Source organism: Apostichopus japonicus, chromosome 9 (assembly GCF_037975245.1).
Source record: "Apostichopus japonicus isolate 1M-3 chromosome 9, ASM3797524v1, whole genome shotgun sequence".
Classification (NCBI taxonomy): domain Eukaryota; kingdom Metazoa; phylum Echinodermata; class Holothuroidea; order Aspidochirotida; family Stichopodidae; genus Apostichopus; species Apostichopus japonicus.
The window spans coordinates 13,779,541-13,797,566 of record NC_092569.1 but is presented as its reverse complement, the minus strand read 5'-3'; the positions used below and the strand labels follow the sequence as shown (position 1 = coordinate 13,797,566).

Genomic DNA, 18,026 nt, shown 5'->3' with positions numbered 1-18,026 from the left:
TTTGTGTCCTTCAACAATTTTCGGTATCTGACCACTGAATTTCGCAGAACTGATACTGCCCAGATTGGGCGCCAAATTGCTTCGAGGAGAGTTTAGAAATAGTTTTATTAACTTCGTTGGTTATTATAGAGTTAAAAGGATATACTCTACTCATTATGTATGGAAAACATTAAGATGAATTCAATGTTATATAAATAGGACATCCCAGTTCATAAAAAGGAGAGCGATTCTCGATAATAAATCGCTCACGACGTTAGAACTACTGTCCCGGGAGACGTACGTATGAGAAGTGGGTTAAGGTTTATCAAACACCCTCTTTACACAGTGACCTTTAGCAGTTTTATTACGTACCGGTAATTACCATTAACGGGAGCTTGTGTTATTTCTCAGGCGTGTTCATTAATAACATCTTAGCTTAATGGGCCTGTGCATTTATATCTTTTAAAGAAAACGGAATTCTTTTCCCTGCTTCGATGTATTACCGAATATGATATTGTTGAGAAACGAAATCCAGTGTAATTATTCTGCTTCCTTCGGAGTCATCAATATATAATCTAGCGTACGCTTACTGTACAAATGGAATTTAAAAAAGATAACAATAAACTTTTCTGCTCACTGGTATGTAAATAAAACATTGTAAGCTAACTGCACAAAAAGACAAAATGAACAGTGAAGAAACTACTATGATAGCATACTCTGTTAAGGAGTTATGACACTTTGAAGATATCAAATTTCTTTGCAAACGACTGGTGTAGAAAGACTTAATGTGAGGGTGTGACGTCACATCCTCACTTCCTTAACATTTGTGAATATATTTCTTTAAAAATTATTTACATTTTTTAACACATTTGAAAATAATATAATCAAAAATTCTTCAGATGTTTAATCTCAAATACTTCCTTTGACAAATATGAAATCTCCTGACATATCTTCTGGTTGAAAGTCATGAAATCTCACAAAATATTTAGAGAAAAAAACAAAGACTTTTCAGGAATGTGAGGATGTGACATCACAGCTAGTCAGATTTCAGCAGTTTCTACACAACCTGATAAAACTTTACACTTGAATATCTCTTTAACCGAAAAAGATATTTGAACAGTTTTTTCACCATTGTGTTTCTTTTATTGTCCTCTTTCATATAACATAAACATGTATGACAACTGAACCAATCCTTTAATATGCATTGTGCTAATGTAAGGAAGATTGACAAGAAGGAGGTAACGTTAAAGGCAATGCAGATTTTTGTTATGAATATGTTTTTCTTTTAACCTTTATGTTATAATAAACTCTTGTGAGAAGCAATTGTAGTTAAATGGCTCAGTTGGTAGAGAGTGTCCTGGTAACCTGATATCGCGAAACAGAGTCCACCTGAAGTCAGTACATGCAAGTTTCTTTTCTCTTTCACGTATACCTCTGTGAAGTTTTTATAAACATTTTTTATCTGCTGACGTGTTGGCCAATGCGATAAAGACTCATGCCTTGTTGGTTTCATGTAAACCGTGCTAGGGTTCGAGGTCCGTCGGGGCTACAATACTCGGGGGTGGTATCACACTTTTTTGTGGCCTAGGATCCCTTGTATTTGTCTCCCTGGTTGTCATAAAAGAACATGGGAGGATGTGAAGACCATTTCATAAATACAGAAAGTATACTCAAACTGAAATCAATATATCCTGGTATGAATATATCGAAGGCTACAGCGAAGCTCATATGTGTATATCGAAGGAGAACGTAATAAAAGAAGTATCATATTAGATAAATGAGTCAAAGCAGATATCAACATGTTGAACTTGGTATATATACCATCGGACAACAAACATGTCGAATCAAATCTGCGGTTGAAACTCCAAGCGTGCTTCTTATTTCTGGATATGTCGCGCTTAAATCTGGGATGCCAACAATTCATGTACCAAATCAAAGATGGGTGTATCTAGTATTGAGATGATTATATCATGGTAGCGCGTATCGTGTTGCCATAGCAATAATGCTCAACGGAATGCGACTCCACGTACCATCGACAGCAACTGGTATCACATGTATATATATACGGATTGACAGTTAAACAAAGCCAGTTTATACGCATTCACACACCAGTAAAATCACTGCGGTCGAGTGATACGGACTTCGGTCGGTGACATAACGATCCGGGGTTCGATTCCTACCCTCGCCTGATGAGTCCCAAAAAGACGAAACCGGTCATGAATGGTATTTTTCTGCTGTCTTTATCTTTATTTACTTAATATATTGATAGACATTCATATATATATATATATATATATATATATATATATATATATATATATCAGCGTCCATAGCCTAGTGGTTAGGGTGTCCGCGTACACAGCGGGAGGCCCGTGGTTCGAATCCCGGTGGAGGCTGAAAGTTTTTTCACTGTTCTTGATTTTCCAACTCATTACGATTTTCATTTATATATATTCATTTGCCTTTGTCGTTTACCTCCATTGCATTAACATATATATATATATATATATATATATATATATATATATATATATATATATATATATATATATATATATATATATATATATATATATATATATATATATATATAAATATATATATATATATATATATATATATATATGTATATATATATATATATAGATATATATATATATATATATATATATATATATATATACATACATATATAATAAAAATCCAGAACAGTGACAAAACTTCCTGCCTCCACCGGGATTCGAACCCTAATGGGTTGCAGAGGAGGTCTGAAGATTATGCAACATGCTTAAGATACACAGGATCATCTTTTATATTTTGTCTGTTTTGAGATTTACACAAAATGAATAAGAAGCATTCATGTATAATTTATATAGTTTTTCATCTTCCCTAACTGTTTGATTTGCTGATTACCTTTACAAGCGCTACTCGCAATACACAACGTTTGAATACCTTGCGACCACTATTTCGGAAGTTTAAATGTGTCGTGTCATTGTTTAGCAACAAGAGGAGATATATACCTCTCGGTTGAACTGATTCCACTCCAGTGTCGGCTGTACTACCGGAAGTAAGTTAATTTTGTCCCAATTTTACAACTGAACGGGAGCATCATCAAATCACAAAAAAAAGCTGACATTTTGTTTAAACAAAATGTGTTCTATCTTGGCACAACTTAAAAGGCAGGAATAAACAGTTGATGTTAAAGAGTTTTAATGTTTGAATAAATCATCTCACGCAAATGTTGTTGATAGCTTTCTGTGTAAACGTTTAGTTGCATGGTGCTCAGACATATGAAAATGGGATGTTTCTCTCACATTCAATTCCATTTGTCTGTTGCTCTGTACTAGAAATAACAAACAAATGCCTTTGTGTGACAACATTTGACTTGAGACACACCTCCGTGTTTTTGTGTTTTCAAACTGGTGGAACTATAGCCCTTGTAAAGTAAGCCTGTGATTTTCTCAAAACTGTAACCTTCAGAATTCACATATGGCCTATCTTATAGGTTTATTGTCTTAATGTGACTTGTTAAACGATCTATTCTGCAAGGTTTTGTCCAGAATACGTTGGCGAGGATGTTCACCGTCTCTGGTGTATAGTCCTTTCGCTTTCTCTTTACTCTTTAATATTATATGAGCAGATTTCCTATATTGACAGTATAAACATTTACTGTGTTTTTAGTATCTTGACGATGACGTCAAAAACTTAGACATCGTTCATATCCGTGTTTCAACATTCATGTGGAGACTGTACTTTCTACTAAATGTCTGCCCCCACGGAACATGAACCTTACCTCTAGGTGTGTCTATGACACCGAAGTCTTGGAGAGACTTGTGAAATAGAATAAGTCATACCTCTAAGAGACTGTATACATGTATATACTGACACAAATAATAACGAAAGTGTCGACAAACATCTACGGTACTTTTGGAAGACTTCCCTGCCCAAACCTTTAGCTTGGATGTCTTACTTTCTTCTTGCTGATTTCTGGAGCAATTGGTGGTGGTACTGAAAAACAAGGCCTAACGCAATGGGATACCGTCTGAGTGCTGGGGTAGGCTACAAGCTTTACACCGTGTTGATCGCATGGCATATTTTTGCATTAACAGGGGTGAGTTACTTAGATTCGATTTTCCTTTTTTACTATTTTCAAATGAATTAAATTCATTTTGCTTTAAAAGAATATTTACTTTTGCCTTGGCACTGAATGATATAGATTCTATAACGTGGCTAGATTTTTTTATAATTTTTTTATTTTTTATAAAATGGTAAATTTCGTCATTTCAGAGAAAATATAACTGGCAATTATCCATTCACGTTATCATCGCTGGCTGCCATTATTATTACACAATATGAAAAACATTATTGGTAGTGTTAAAAAATAAAAGTGAATGTGCTGTGAAATCATTAATGAATAATTTGAATAAATCAACGAACCGTATCAATGGAAGCTCAAACCAAAAACAAAATTAGACGACGATACACCCGGGTAATAATTTAAATATTAATTCTATCCAAGGAAACCATAATAAAAGTAATGTTTTCTTAAAGGTTATCCAGGTCTTGAAACTGAAAATATTCCACTAACACTGAAGCGAAATATGAATGTATTCTACCAGCTTTGATATATGACGCATATCAAAATAATTCTCATTGTTGATATTGTTAAAAAATAAAAGCTCTTTATTTGGAAATGGAAAAAAAAAGGTGATTAGTTGGTCAATATTGTCTGCTAGCTTTAGTCTACTGACGCATTAGGGGGCAATAGCCAACTCCTCTTATGCGAGATTTCTTGAGATCTCGAACCTTGTCAGACGCTCGCTTGGATGATCTCTGAACTCTTGCGAATGCACGGTCAGCTATATAAGACGATAATATTGCAAACCATATTTCTGAATAACAATGGCTACAGAGGACTTGCGATATCTCGTGAACGTTCACAGCAATAAGTTCAACAGATGTTATTACTGTTCAGCTCCGTTACATATTAATAACAGTTATTAAGAAACCTTTTTACCGTGATTGAAAATTATATTTACGGACAAATCCGAACACAAGATAGTTGCATTTACGTTCCGTTTTTTGTTGCCTTTTTACCTTACTTGCCTTCATACATTTGCATCTAGTTGAGCCCGAAAAGTAATATATAGGAGGAGCAAAATATATCTGGAACTGCTCTTCCCTACCAGGCATTATCCTAATTATCGGTACCTCCCCCCCCCCCCCCCCCATCGTAACCCGCACCGCCAGAATAAGCCTACAGCTTCATACACCACCGATTATGTTATCAAAGGGCTCTCGGGTTGTCTATCGGGGTAAAGCATTCAATTTAAATAATGACAGTATGAAATGTCTGCAGAATAAACTTATGTTTACATATTTATATACATCCAAATTCTCCAATACGGATGGGGTCATGTAAAGATTGCACATTTATTGTACTGAACTTCTTAAGGTGTGTGACGGTAATTGTGATTGAAACTTGCTAAAGATTTCGTGAATCGAGAGTTTCAGTCACGTCATTCGTAGGCTTGGTGTGTCAGCAAAGTTTGTATTGTCTGTGAAAATTTGATACGTAAAATAATAAAATTGCTTTACACTCGAAAACAAAACTTTTGCTGTTGTATTATTTTAAAAGGTACTTTTCACAACCATTTATGAACGATTTCTATCTGCTCGCGCTATTTCTGAGTCTATCCGACTTCAATTGCCTGATTTATAAGAAATCTACTTGTTTCATGAAATTTCATAAACACTAAGGCCTTTTTACAATGTTTACATGCATGATTCTTTTAATAATACATTTAGTTTTGTCGGCCGAAAGTCACACGGTTCTACATTTGACTTTTAGCGTGATCATGGTAACTTGCTGAAATTCTATCAAAAGTGTCAAGTGTTCATTGTTAATTGTTTACCCATTTACGAATTAAGCGCATTTCACACTACTAGAAAGTATACGAAGTTCATTGACCATGCATTTAAACCTGGGAAACCCCAGTAAAAACAAGAAAACTAAAGCAGCAACGCTCCAGAAGTTCAGCTAAGCTTCTACTTGAGAAATTTGTTTTGACTGGAATATTTCTGAGCAGTTTAATCTATTTGTTTGTACAAAAAGTATAAGACATTGGCGAGATAACGGTGTCAGTTCCTTTCCTTTCATCTCTTTTTTTCTTTGCCTTATGCTCCTTTTTTAGCACACATTGTTTGTTTAAATGCTAGAAAGTTGTATTCCTTAAAAAAATGGAAACGAAGTTATTTTATGCAGTAGATCGTTGTACTTATTATTAGGAATAAACTATGCCCCATTGCAAAACCCAACAGTATATGCACTTCAATTCATTTCATTTCTTGATTCCAGTATAAATTTACAGAGAAATTTATAAATAGGATAAAAATATATAAAATATACAGAACATCAAAACTACAGGTTAAAGACATCTAAAGGTTTATGAGATTAAGATAATAATGAAACATAAAAAGCGTTACAAAAGTTATCAAAATGATCAAAAAGCATCAACAAAGGATCTAAGAAGCTGTCTTTACCAGTTTACAAAAAGGGGCTGCTCTGTAAATAAAACGAGTTCTTAAAGAGTAACAATTCTAAAACATTATCAAAAGCTACAATAAATGATCTAAGGAGCCGTTTTGTACAAAAAGGGCTGCTCTGTAAATTAACGAGTTCTTAAAGACACTAATTCTAAAACATGGAGTGATATTTGGATTTCTCAATTATAATTTGTTTTATTGCACAGAGAGTTGAGCTTGGAATGTAGAGGATGTTCGTTAGTAGTTTTAATATATTTGACAAGTCTTACAAATTCATTCCTAGCAGATTCATTGACTCTATATACAAGGGCGGCGGAAGCACTTTCAATCTGGGGGGGGGGGGCACCAACGTCGAAGGGCACTAGTAGCAGAAATTCGATTGGACTGATGCAGCCTGATATTTAGTACCCTTTATAACTCTTATTGTGTTATCTTATTTGCGTATACACATCACTCCATCAACGCCACCACCCCCCCCCCCCCCTCAAGGAAACAATGCATATTAGCACTGCAATATCTATGCAAATTGGGAAACAAGGAAAAAGACAAAATGAGGTGAAATCATTATAAAGTCCAAGTCCCTGCACACGCGATCGATACATGCATGAAAGCAAATGAAATATGTGAAAATACTGAAAGAAAAATAATTTTCTATGTGTTTTTCAATGGTTAAACTGATATTATTATGATGATTATTATTGTAACGACTTTCCGAATAATTCTAACCAATTTGGAAGGGTTGTAACACGGCAAATGATTGTATGTTATTGGCATGCGATGTAATAACCAACGCATGCCTATATGATATGCACATTAAGATGTTGAACGCGCGCGTAGCGCGCGAAAAATTTTGGTAATGTTTTTCGGGCAAGTCGTTACAGCCTCCCCAATTCAAATTGGGCTCCTACGCCTGTGGTAGTAAACATTTAAAAATTCCCGAAATATTTCATTCGACGTGGGTTTCGCTTTGTTAACTCTTTTTTTATTTAGAAATTTTTTGGTAGAAAAAGGGCACATTTTTAACCTGAGGAAAAGTGGGGGGGGGCACGTGCCCCCTGTGCCCCCCCGGTTCCGCCGCCCTTGTCTATATACAAGATTCTCATAATTAAGTCTGAAAATTTTTGAACAAAATTTAAGGAAACTTCTTATTCTTCTCTTATCTTTAACGTGTACAAAATGATACCAAGCTGGAACCGAATATACTCGGATTGGCAAGACAGACGCCGCGAACACCCTTTCTATTGTATCACTGGAAAAGTATGGGACAGTGAATGCTAATGTCGAAAAAAATGTAATAGACTTTAGCTAACATTTTCGAGATATGATTTTTAAAAGTTAACTTATCGTCAATGCACACCCCTAGATACATAGTGCAAGAGGTACGATCAACGCACGAGCCCTGAATTATATTTCTCTGTTCTTGAACATTCATAAAACCTTTGTGCTTAACATTTATATTTTCAAACAAGATTTCTTTTGATTTATTTGGATTCAAAATGAGATTTTTCTGCTCACACAAGCAACTATCTAAAAATAAAGTACTGATAATCATCTTGATCTTTACTGTGTGTGCTGTTACTGATTCTGCAGGAAACAGCAGTATCATCTGTATACTTAGTAACATTGCAGCTTTAACCTGAGCGTTTCTCATCCGTGTAAATGGTGAAAAGTAGAGCTGATAGAGGACCCCCTTGAGGAACGCCAATTTTAATATCCGATTTAGAAGAAAATCCCTTTTGTAATTTCACTTGCCTAGACCAGCCTTGTACAGAGTTTGCAATGAATAAGCCATGGTTCTTCAATAAAGTTACATAGATCTTGAATTAGGCGATTAGGCAATACTGTATTAAATGCGCTTGAAAAATCTAAGAATAGGACTTTTGACAATGCTGTGTCTTTCTGATTTAGCCCCGAAATGATGTCATGTACAAAAGTAAGTATGGCACCAATGCATGAAACTCCCTATTTGTAGGCAAATTGATTTTTTCGTACTTTTCATGCATGCAATAATAGAACGAAAACGTAAAAACGTATTCTTCTTCTAAATCTGCTAAAATGTCGTGGATATCATGTTTGAATTGCGCTGACCCAAAAAATGGTGCTCGACAATTGCATGCACCTATTTAATTGTAGAACGACCTGCGACCTGCTTATTATCGACGTACCACGGAGAAAGGTTAAAGAGCAGAAATCGGTACCGGCTCCAACAATATAAGTCAATCTCACATTATAACGTATTCGACACAAACTGTGTAATAGTTTAAATTGCAAGTCTGCCAAGAAGTCCATTAATAGAGAATGCTATCGAACTAGATAGGTAGCCTGAATAACAAGTAATTCTTTGACTTTGAAGTCACCCAAAATGGCGGGAAAATTAAGCATACTGGTCATGAATAATGCACATCAAACGCATACTGGTCATGAATAATAAATATTTGAAAGGCAAATTTCATGACCATTTCATATAATCTATGGCCTACATTTCATCAATAACTAATAACTCTACAGAAGGTCCTTTTTGGACACTCACATGACGACAAAAATATTTTTCCTGAGCAACTTTGGTTCACCACCTTTCAAACGTTATATCCACAACATTTCAGCAGACTTGTACAAACGCTCCAGGAGGAGAAGCATTTTGAACGTTCTCAGAAAATGACCTCTCGTGACATCAAATGACCTTCACATTTACAAACTATGACCGCATGTGTGAACTGTTAACTCACGCAAACTGACGAAATGTCAACCAAATCGAATGAAGAATGTCGAAAATGCATTCAATCAAATACGGTAGCAAAAGTAACATAATTTCAGCGGAATCGCACTATAGAAGTATAAAAAATATATTGAAATATCAAATACACACTAGAGCTCTTGCATGTGTGACCAGGCTATAGTAAGTGATTTTCGATGCATATTGCATAGTTTTGACTGGTCATATTTGATTTATTTTTGCCTTTCAGCTGTACGTAATAATTTTCATTGGGCTTAGTAGGCCTGCCGAGCCCGACACACACACACAAAATATAATACTAGCAACTTTGATCCTATTTAGGGTTCGTTTAGTTTATTCGTTCATTTCAATAAGGCTATGCTTCCGTTATTAACAGTTATAACTTTAGAATATCTCGCTAAAACATAACTTTGCAGATTTTTGTCATTTTGACGAGTTAATACTTCTCGACAAAGCGTCAATATTCAAATTGTTGACATTTTGACGACTTAATGCATATCGAAAAAAACTTGAATTTTCAACAACAAAAAATCTGTCACTTTGATGAGTTGGCGTGATGTAATCATAACGTAAAATTTCAGATTGTTGTCATTTTGACGAGATCATACATCACATTGAAACGTCAGTTTTCGTTGTTTTTATTTTGTTTTTTTGTTGACAAATTGTTGCATATCATCAACACGTTGACACGTCAACAATTGTCATGTTCCTTCTACGCTTACGAAGCACGCTTTTGAACGCACGGTGCCATTATTATTGCGTTAGCCTCTCACGTGAATTAACTTGGTTCGCCAGATCTCTTATAAAACGAGTTGGTTTTGCCCCTAAATAATAACAATAGATATTTCGTAAATATTTACCTCCAAGTCAGGTTTTTAATTACAGACTGGTAAACGCGTCTATTTTAATGATGAATTTAAAAGACATGGTTCAAGGTAGTTTGGATGGTGCAACAGAATTTGACATTGGATTGTTAGTTACATTTGAGCGAGATCTTGAAACATGACCAAAGAATGTTGAAATCATGAATAGACGTGTAGCGCTAAAGTTGAGGCCCGTCTTTCCTATAAGCTTTAAGGACGTTCTATTCAATGCTTCGTTATGCCAGGAATCGTAGGTATGCGGCACAGCTTATGATTGGGCTTTTTTGAGACATACTAGACATTCTAGTTTTGTTGAAATTATGTACTTTGCAGACACTCCGTAAAAGTAAACTTATATTTGTCTTTGTAGCATAAATTTGGTGACCTCAACGTAGGTTATATATATAAATATATATATATATATATATATATATATATATTATATACATATATATATATACATATATATATATATATATTATATATATATATATGTGTGTGTGTGTGTGTGTATCATGTTTGATCTCTAGAGTAAGGCAAAATATGTCACCAAAAACAGAAATGGTATTGTTCGATACAGGTGACAACGCCTTAAGTGGAATTACGACCTTCCTTACCGGTTTGGAACCTCTGCACATATAATCAGCGTCCATAGCCTAGTGATTAGGGTATCCGCGAACAGAGCGGGAGGCCCGGGTTCGAATATCGGTGGAGGCTGGAAGTTTTTTCACTGTTCTTGATTTTCCAACTCATTACGATTTTCAATTATATATATATATATATATATATATATATATATATATATATATATATATATATATATAATTATCTGGAATTATATCACAAGAATTCAATATCATTTCACGACCATATGTTCATATTTTTTCATTTACTTTGAGAGTCATTGATGTATAGTACTCCAAATCTTTTCTTGTCCTCAGATGCAGACTTTTGCTGACGTCACAGATCCATCGACGAGTAAGTTAACTGTTTTACAATTCACTTTAACACGACCTTAGCGGAGAAAGTACAAACTTAAACAAAAATGTAGAAGTTCTTTTCACGTTCCTTATTACATTCCATGATTGGGTGGAGAGTTTGCTTGTCTTAAGTCATCGTTGCCGAAAATGGAATTTGCATTTTAAAAATATCATTAATGGGTAACGAATTTTGTCAAGTTTACCATATATATTTGTTTATTTGAACATATAGAACTTACAACAAATACATTTCATATCGATGCATAAAACTACAAGGTCGGCTTACATTTTGCTAGAACTCAGCATTTCCTAGCTTTTCTTTCAAGACGAAATGCAAAGCGTTTCATCATGGATCATAGATAGTCCTTGAAGATAGTCATCCATAGATAATTTGAAAATCCGCCCTTTAGTAAGGCTGCCGTTCATTTTCGCCACTGTCCACACTGTGGCAGGTAAACGTTTATGGCGGTGGTATTGAAGGGCGGATTTTTAAATGTAGTCCTTCATAGATGGTCCTGCATATGAAATCAAAGCCAAAAAACCAAATGTTACTTAGATACAAATAAGTCTACATATTTAATTACTAACAATCAGGCTAAACTGATTTGAATCATACAAACATCTCTGTGCGAAAAGTTTATGTACATATTAATGAATACACAGGTATATTCACAAAGCACAAAAAAACAATTTTTTTTTTGACACCATGCACTGTCTGAAACAGATTCTGTATATTCCCGTATATAGCGATCTCTTATTTTGGGTTTCAAACGGCCGTGTTTCCGAGAGATTGTCATGAAATTCCACGTGTATGCTCAAATACCCACAATACATCTGGTGTGTACAGAATCAAACCAGCTGGTTTCCCGAAGTCGTTCGAAGTATACTGTGATGGTGACCCAGGTACCGGAGGGTGGACGGTACGTTTTATGTCATATCTTAGTTGCACTAAGTATATTATATTAATATAAAACGGAATTATTTCTTCCTTATAAAGCATCTTTGATTGAACTAACTTCAATATGTGGAGTAAGCTATAGACCCAAGGTATTTTATCTATTGAAGACAATAAGTCTGATCATAAAATATCTTGTTTTTGGGGTCCATGCATGAATCACTTATATAATTGTTCTGTAATGTTTTACAAGAAAAATTTCAACCGGTGTTTGATAAGAAAGTATAGGAGAGGAATGACCCACAGACATATCTCTGCAATACGTACTATAGGTAATACAACGACGGACAAGTGGTTCAATCGACTTCAATCGAAATTGGGAGCACTACAAGCAAGGATTCGGGTTTCTGGGAACTGAATTTTGGCTGGGAAATGAGAAGATTGCTTATCTAACACAGCAAAAAAAGTATCAACTACGAATAGATATCACGGATGCTAAAGGACAATCGTATCACGTGACGTTTGATCATTTCCGTATCGGCGATGAAAAGAACAGCTATGTTTTGATGGGGGATCTTGGTACAGAACGTAATACTGCAAGTGAGTTACAGCTCTCAGAATGTTACTGACGCAAACGTTTTAAAAACAAATCGATATTATTCAAGCAATTCCAGTAATTAAAGGCTAAGTTGCCAACTTTCGTTTTCAACGTTATATATGCATGAAGTGGCTATTTCTTTAGCTAATACCGTAATATTAACACGTTCTTTTTTCTATAAAATGGCTTTGATCGATTGTACAGATCATGATGATGGCCTAATGCTGAGGGCATTTTGTAAATTTACGAAATAAGGACTATAGATCCCCAATATAACTGTTTCATTGAATGTCCCTCAGTGTTGAAGATTGTTTGTTTTTTTATGACCTTGTTTCTTAGAGTAAAGCGAATCTATCGCCGCTTTTATTGATACACCACCCCCTCAACTGTTCCAACTAGATGTTAGTTTATACGTCGTCATTATCCGTACATTAAATATTGTTCTATAAACTAGGGACGTAACCTCTGCAATTTGTGCATGGGAATTGTGTTATTAATATACAGAGAACAAACACGGAAGAATAATACGTGTTCCCATTGTGACGTCATTGAGTGGTCTCTCCAAATAGAACTGTTTTTTAACCTTGTTACTTGTACTTTCCAGTCGATGTTCAGCTGCAACGTTTTGTCTCATATAGCGTGCAGCCAAATACATTTTTTGTGTACTTTTCATTTCACAGCCTTTTGTAGTCCGACTGATATTCTATATTAAAAAAAAATGTGTATGGAGAAATGCTGATACATCTATGAAAGCTTGGAAATGACAAGTCATGACATATATTATATTTTTCTTTCTTTTACGGCTAAGCAGTTCTGGCAGGGTGGCATTGCAATGGTTGTGGCAACCTCCCAGTATTGTTAGCTCCCCCCTCCCCCCTCCTCTGGATGACACTATCTTTACTTTGTCTTATGTTTTAAACACTTCCATTCTGAAATTGATTTGACTTCTTTAAATCCACTGACCCTCTATCCTCGTCCATTTACTAGTCTGCTTTATTGTTTATTTACTTTGCTAACATGCTGGAGCTCGATCATACTTAACCCTCCTCCCCTACACCCCCCCCCCCACTTCCCATCACACAATATTCAAAACGACCCTTGATCTCTGCTTGTTTTGTTTTAATCTAGACTCGTATATTGAATGGTGCCCATACGATAGGAGTGATGCAAGAAGTACTTGCCAGAGAAATTGCTCCATCTCACACACATGCGGCAATTCAACTACCATTGAACCAGAGAAATGCATCTGCCCTGACAGTTATAGCCTTACCCAGCCTGGAGAGGACTGTATACCTCTGAACCAATGTCGTTGCTTTCTCGAAGATGTTGGATATGCACTCAGTGTAAGTCACTCAAGCAGGCTAACCTTGTGTATAATAAACTGATGCCCGAAGTGAAAAAAACGGCATCCTCTAAGTTCTTCCGCTGCTTTAAATTTCATTATGTCATCCTCCTCTCCTTTATTCATACACAAATTAACTTAGAGTTTATTGAGAAGACAGTTTAGGTGTATTTTCATCAAGACGACAACGGCTTTACTCAATTTGTGTTACAATCCAGGTACTGAATAACAGCACGTTAATTAATGTATCATTTCCATTTTTGGGTATAAAAGTCTTTACTTTACTACAAACTTTACAACAACAAAAATCATTTTCTTACAGGAGCGGGAATCGTATCTCAACCCTAGCTGTACGTCTCGAGTAACCTGTACCGATAATGGTCTAATTCATAAGGAGTACCGATGTAGTGATCAGGCAACTTGTGAAGTTAGATCGGGTATCGGTAGTTGTGTTTGTAACGAAGGGTTCGCGGGAGATGGACAAAGGTGCATGCGTATCGTTGCCACACATCGGAAAGATTGCTTTGAGTATTATATGGATGGGATGAGGGCTGACGGGTTGTATACGATATATCCCACAGACTGGAAGGAAACTGGCTTTCAGGTGTATTGCGACATGACAACAGACGGTGGAGGATGGACGGTATTTCGTTGTATATTTTCCTTTCAATTGAAGAACATTCATTGTAAGGATCGCTAACATGGTTATCCCCACCTTCATCATTTTCAACATTGTTACTCTAGTCGTAATTATGAAGGACATCCTTATCGTTATCGTTCCTGTTTCCGACCTTCTTCATCAATATTGTCTTCATGAATTAAAAACCTTCTTTTTGATCCTCATCATAATGAGTTTCTATATGACCTAAAGCAATATTGCTGTGGTCGCCATCACCATCATTACCACCAAAACCATCAGCCTCACCATTAGCATCATCATCATCTTCAGCATCTTCATCATCATCATCATCATCATCATCATCATCATCATCATCATCATCATCATCATCATCATCATCATCATCATCATCATCATCATCATCATCATCATCATCATCATCATCATCATCATCATCATCATCATCATCATCATCATCATCATCATCATCATCATCATCATCATCATCATCATCATCATCATCATCATCATCATCATCATCATCATCATCATCACCACCACCACCACCACCACCACCACCATCACCACCACCACCACCACCATCACCATCATCGTCATCATCATCATCATCATCATCATCACCACCATCGTCATCATCAACACCCTCTTCGCGCGGTGTCAGTGTTCTAGCTGTAACATTTCAGTGTGACTAAATGATTTCACACTTTGCATCCTTCTTGGTTTTTGTAGGTTATTCAACGAAGGAGCTCGAACTTAACGGATTTCTATCGCCGTTGGAATGCTTACAAAAAAGGTTTTGGAAATCTAAGTGCCAATCACTGGCTTGGTAACGATAAAATACACATCCTTACAAATCAAAAAGTCTACCAGCTTAAAGTGAACATAGTCTCAGGTTCTCGGACCTTCGCCCGTTATAGCACATTCAGCATCGGTGACGAGAGAGACAACTATACATTATCTCTGGGAACTTACACAGGAAATTCTGGTACGTACCTTCTAGTAATGCAAATATGTCATGATCACCCATCTACCAGACACTTTGATTTAATGATGATGAGATTATCACTCGTATCTAGCGCTATATAGGAAAATGATATTTTAGATGTGGATTTCTCCCAGCAATGCGAACATTTATTTTCCATGTAAGTTACACGCTCTCAATCAATGGAATTTTGCAAACGTCGATATATATATAAGACTTCCCAAAACACATTGGGAATGAAGATATATTTTCAGACCAGGCTTATTTCCTCTTCTCCGAAAACATTCATAACTGTTCTGAGACAGACATTCACGCTACATCTCTGTAAGAACTACTTTATTCTGCAGAAAATCAATCATATATGAAGCATATGTTATAAAGTTTTTGTCGGCTTTTAGGAGTTTTGTCTTTAATTTTATCCCTTTTCAGGTTATGATGCCATGAATTGGAACTCTGGGAAACCTTTCAGTACCCGCGACAGAGACAACGATGGCCGGGCTGGCATACATTGTTCACAGAGACACCAAGGTGGCTGGTGGTACGGCTATGCCGGTGAAAACCCTTCCTGCACGAGTTGGTACATAAATGAAATCTACGGCCACTGCAGTTACTCCAATCTCAACGGACGTTACCATGAAAAGAACCACCAGAGCATCTTTTGGTGGGGTCATCCTGGGAACGATTGTGGTGTGGGCGGTACAAGCATGGAAATTCGACCACTTCAATAGTAACCACATGTACAGTGTTATTGACAAATTATTATCCAATGAATGCCTGGTAGATGAGGTGGAAAATTAGTATTAGAACAGCTATGTGAGGACGCTTATCGCTTCTCTCTTTAAAAAAAGCTCCATGAAAAGTACGTAGATTCATTGTTCTCTTTTTCATTTTACTTTTTTTTCATTCTTTTTTCTCTATTTGGCATAATACAAAGTCTCCATGAACTATGTAGCTTCCGACATTTTCTAGGAATTGTCTGGTGGAAGATTTTGATACATTGTCCCCATTGTTCTGATTGTTCCTCTTTCTAACTATATGTGAAAATTGTCCCCATTTCGAGTTTTTCTTCTTGAAGAAATCTGGTTCTCAAATTCAGCAGTTTCTCACCAAAAGCACCGTTTGCTCGAAAGTATCAATTCGGTGAATGACGTAATGCGGGGAAATATACAAAACGAGCGACTTAATGTTAGCACTCCCATGTCCGCAACAAATACACTCTCACTTGTACACGCACAGGTGGCTGCCTATATAACGTACCCATCGCGAACGTACGTATGTACATCCTACCTTACCCAGTTGGTACGTACATAGCATTGTACTTAATAAACACTCCCACTCAAACCACAGTTCATAAAACGTTCTTCGAAATCTCTGAAGTAAAATTCACGGATCAACTTTACAGTAAAAGGAAGCTTGAAAAGTATTTGTAACAACGAAAGATGAAGCTTGGCGGAATCGATGTCAGAGCAGAATGTAATACCGGAAAGCTTATGTTTCGTAGAACTGTCCGATTGTAAACTTTACAATAGTCTACATGAGCCCATTCCTCACGTTGGAGCTGGACAGCGCAATGCAAACTACGGAGAGTCTGCTGTTCAAACTTACGTTGTGGTACACAGGAAATCACCGATGCACTATCGACCGATGCCTTATATGACGGCTTAACGATTAAAAAAAAAACATATCTAATTTATAAGACATTTCACCGAAAATTAAGAGAGAAATTAATCTTTATGCAGACGCGGTTTTTTGTGTGATTACCTGTGGGAACTGTATGCAGCGTGGGTTATGTCGCAATATACATTTGCCCAGATGACATTACGTTCGATACTGTTCAAAGTAGACTATATTTGAAGTATCCATCATAAACGATTAAAAATTCGTTTCTCTGTCAAACGCAATATTAGCGTTCTCATACTTTGTAAACATGTTTTGAATATTGTTTATCGTTTTTTAAGGTAACTTCTAAGGGATACCAGACAATTCTTTTAAATGCCAATAACGTAGATTTAACAAAAGTAAATTTCAGAATAAGGTTCCCTTTTCACGTTAATTTATGGGGGAAAATGTAAAAGAATTTCTGCCATTTTGTGCCTTTTATATTTTCTTTAACCCACTGACTCCCTTAAAGCTGTACTGTGCTCGTTTAACTCGAGAAAATGTCACAACATAAAATTCGAGGGAAAACCTGAGCAGGTCATCATATATTCATTTTAGTAGTGTTGTTTGTGATGATAAATGTTGGATGAAGAAGCTTTCCCTATATGTGTTAAGAGGTGGAAGTTTTTACATATAGCTGCAGGAAACCATAATATCATTTGCTTTGCATGAGCAGTGAGTACTAAATCTTATTCACGTTTTGAAACGCTTGCTATTCAATTGAAAGCAAAGATTTAACTGACAATAACCGTTGGCCATTGTGAATTCTAATCAGAATAAATTCAAAATAATGCAGGAAGTATGTTCT

The 18,026-nt window shown here is 36.0% G+C and overlaps 1 protein-coding gene across 2 annotated transcripts; it reads left to right on the top strand.

Moving 5' to 3' along the window:
- The first annotated feature begins 3,776 nt into the window (after positions 1-3,776).
- LOC139974168 (uncharacterized) lies at positions 3,777-16,421 on the top strand. 2 transcript variants are annotated; one of them, XM_071981131.1, is made up of 8 exons: positions 3,777-4,090; positions 11,070-11,100; positions 11,850-12,022; positions 12,330-12,597; positions 13,724-13,938; positions 14,260-14,580; positions 15,307-15,562; positions 15,989-16,421. In XM_071981131.1, exons 1-8 carry the CDS (start codon positions 4,010-4,012, stop codon positions 16,285-16,287), a joined length of 1,644 nt encoding a protein of 547 aa, XP_071837232.1. In that variant the 5' UTR covers positions 3,777-4,009; the 3' UTR covers positions 16,288-16,421. The 2 variants fall into 2 exon arrangements, with proteins under 2 accessions (XP_071837232.1, XP_071837231.1); XM_071981130.1 differs by having other exon boundaries at positions 3,785-4,090; positions 11,064-11,100.
- Positions 16,422-18,026: the final 1,605 nt, after the last annotated feature.

Excerpts from the sequence above, each read along its gene's own strand:
- LOC139974168 (XM_071981130.1), top strand. The coding sequence starts at position 4,010 with ATGGGATACCGTCTGAGTGCTGGGGTAGGCTACAAGCTTTACACCGTG. Across the intron at positions 11,101-11,849 it reads CGTCACAGATCCATCGACGA|CGATCTCTTATTTTGGGTTT; the intron begins GTAAGTTAACTG and ends TCCCGTATATAG. Across the intron at positions 12,598-13,723 it reads TACAGAACGTAATACTGCAA|ACTCGTATATTGAATGGTGC; the intron begins GTGAGTTACAGC and ends GTTTTAATCTAG.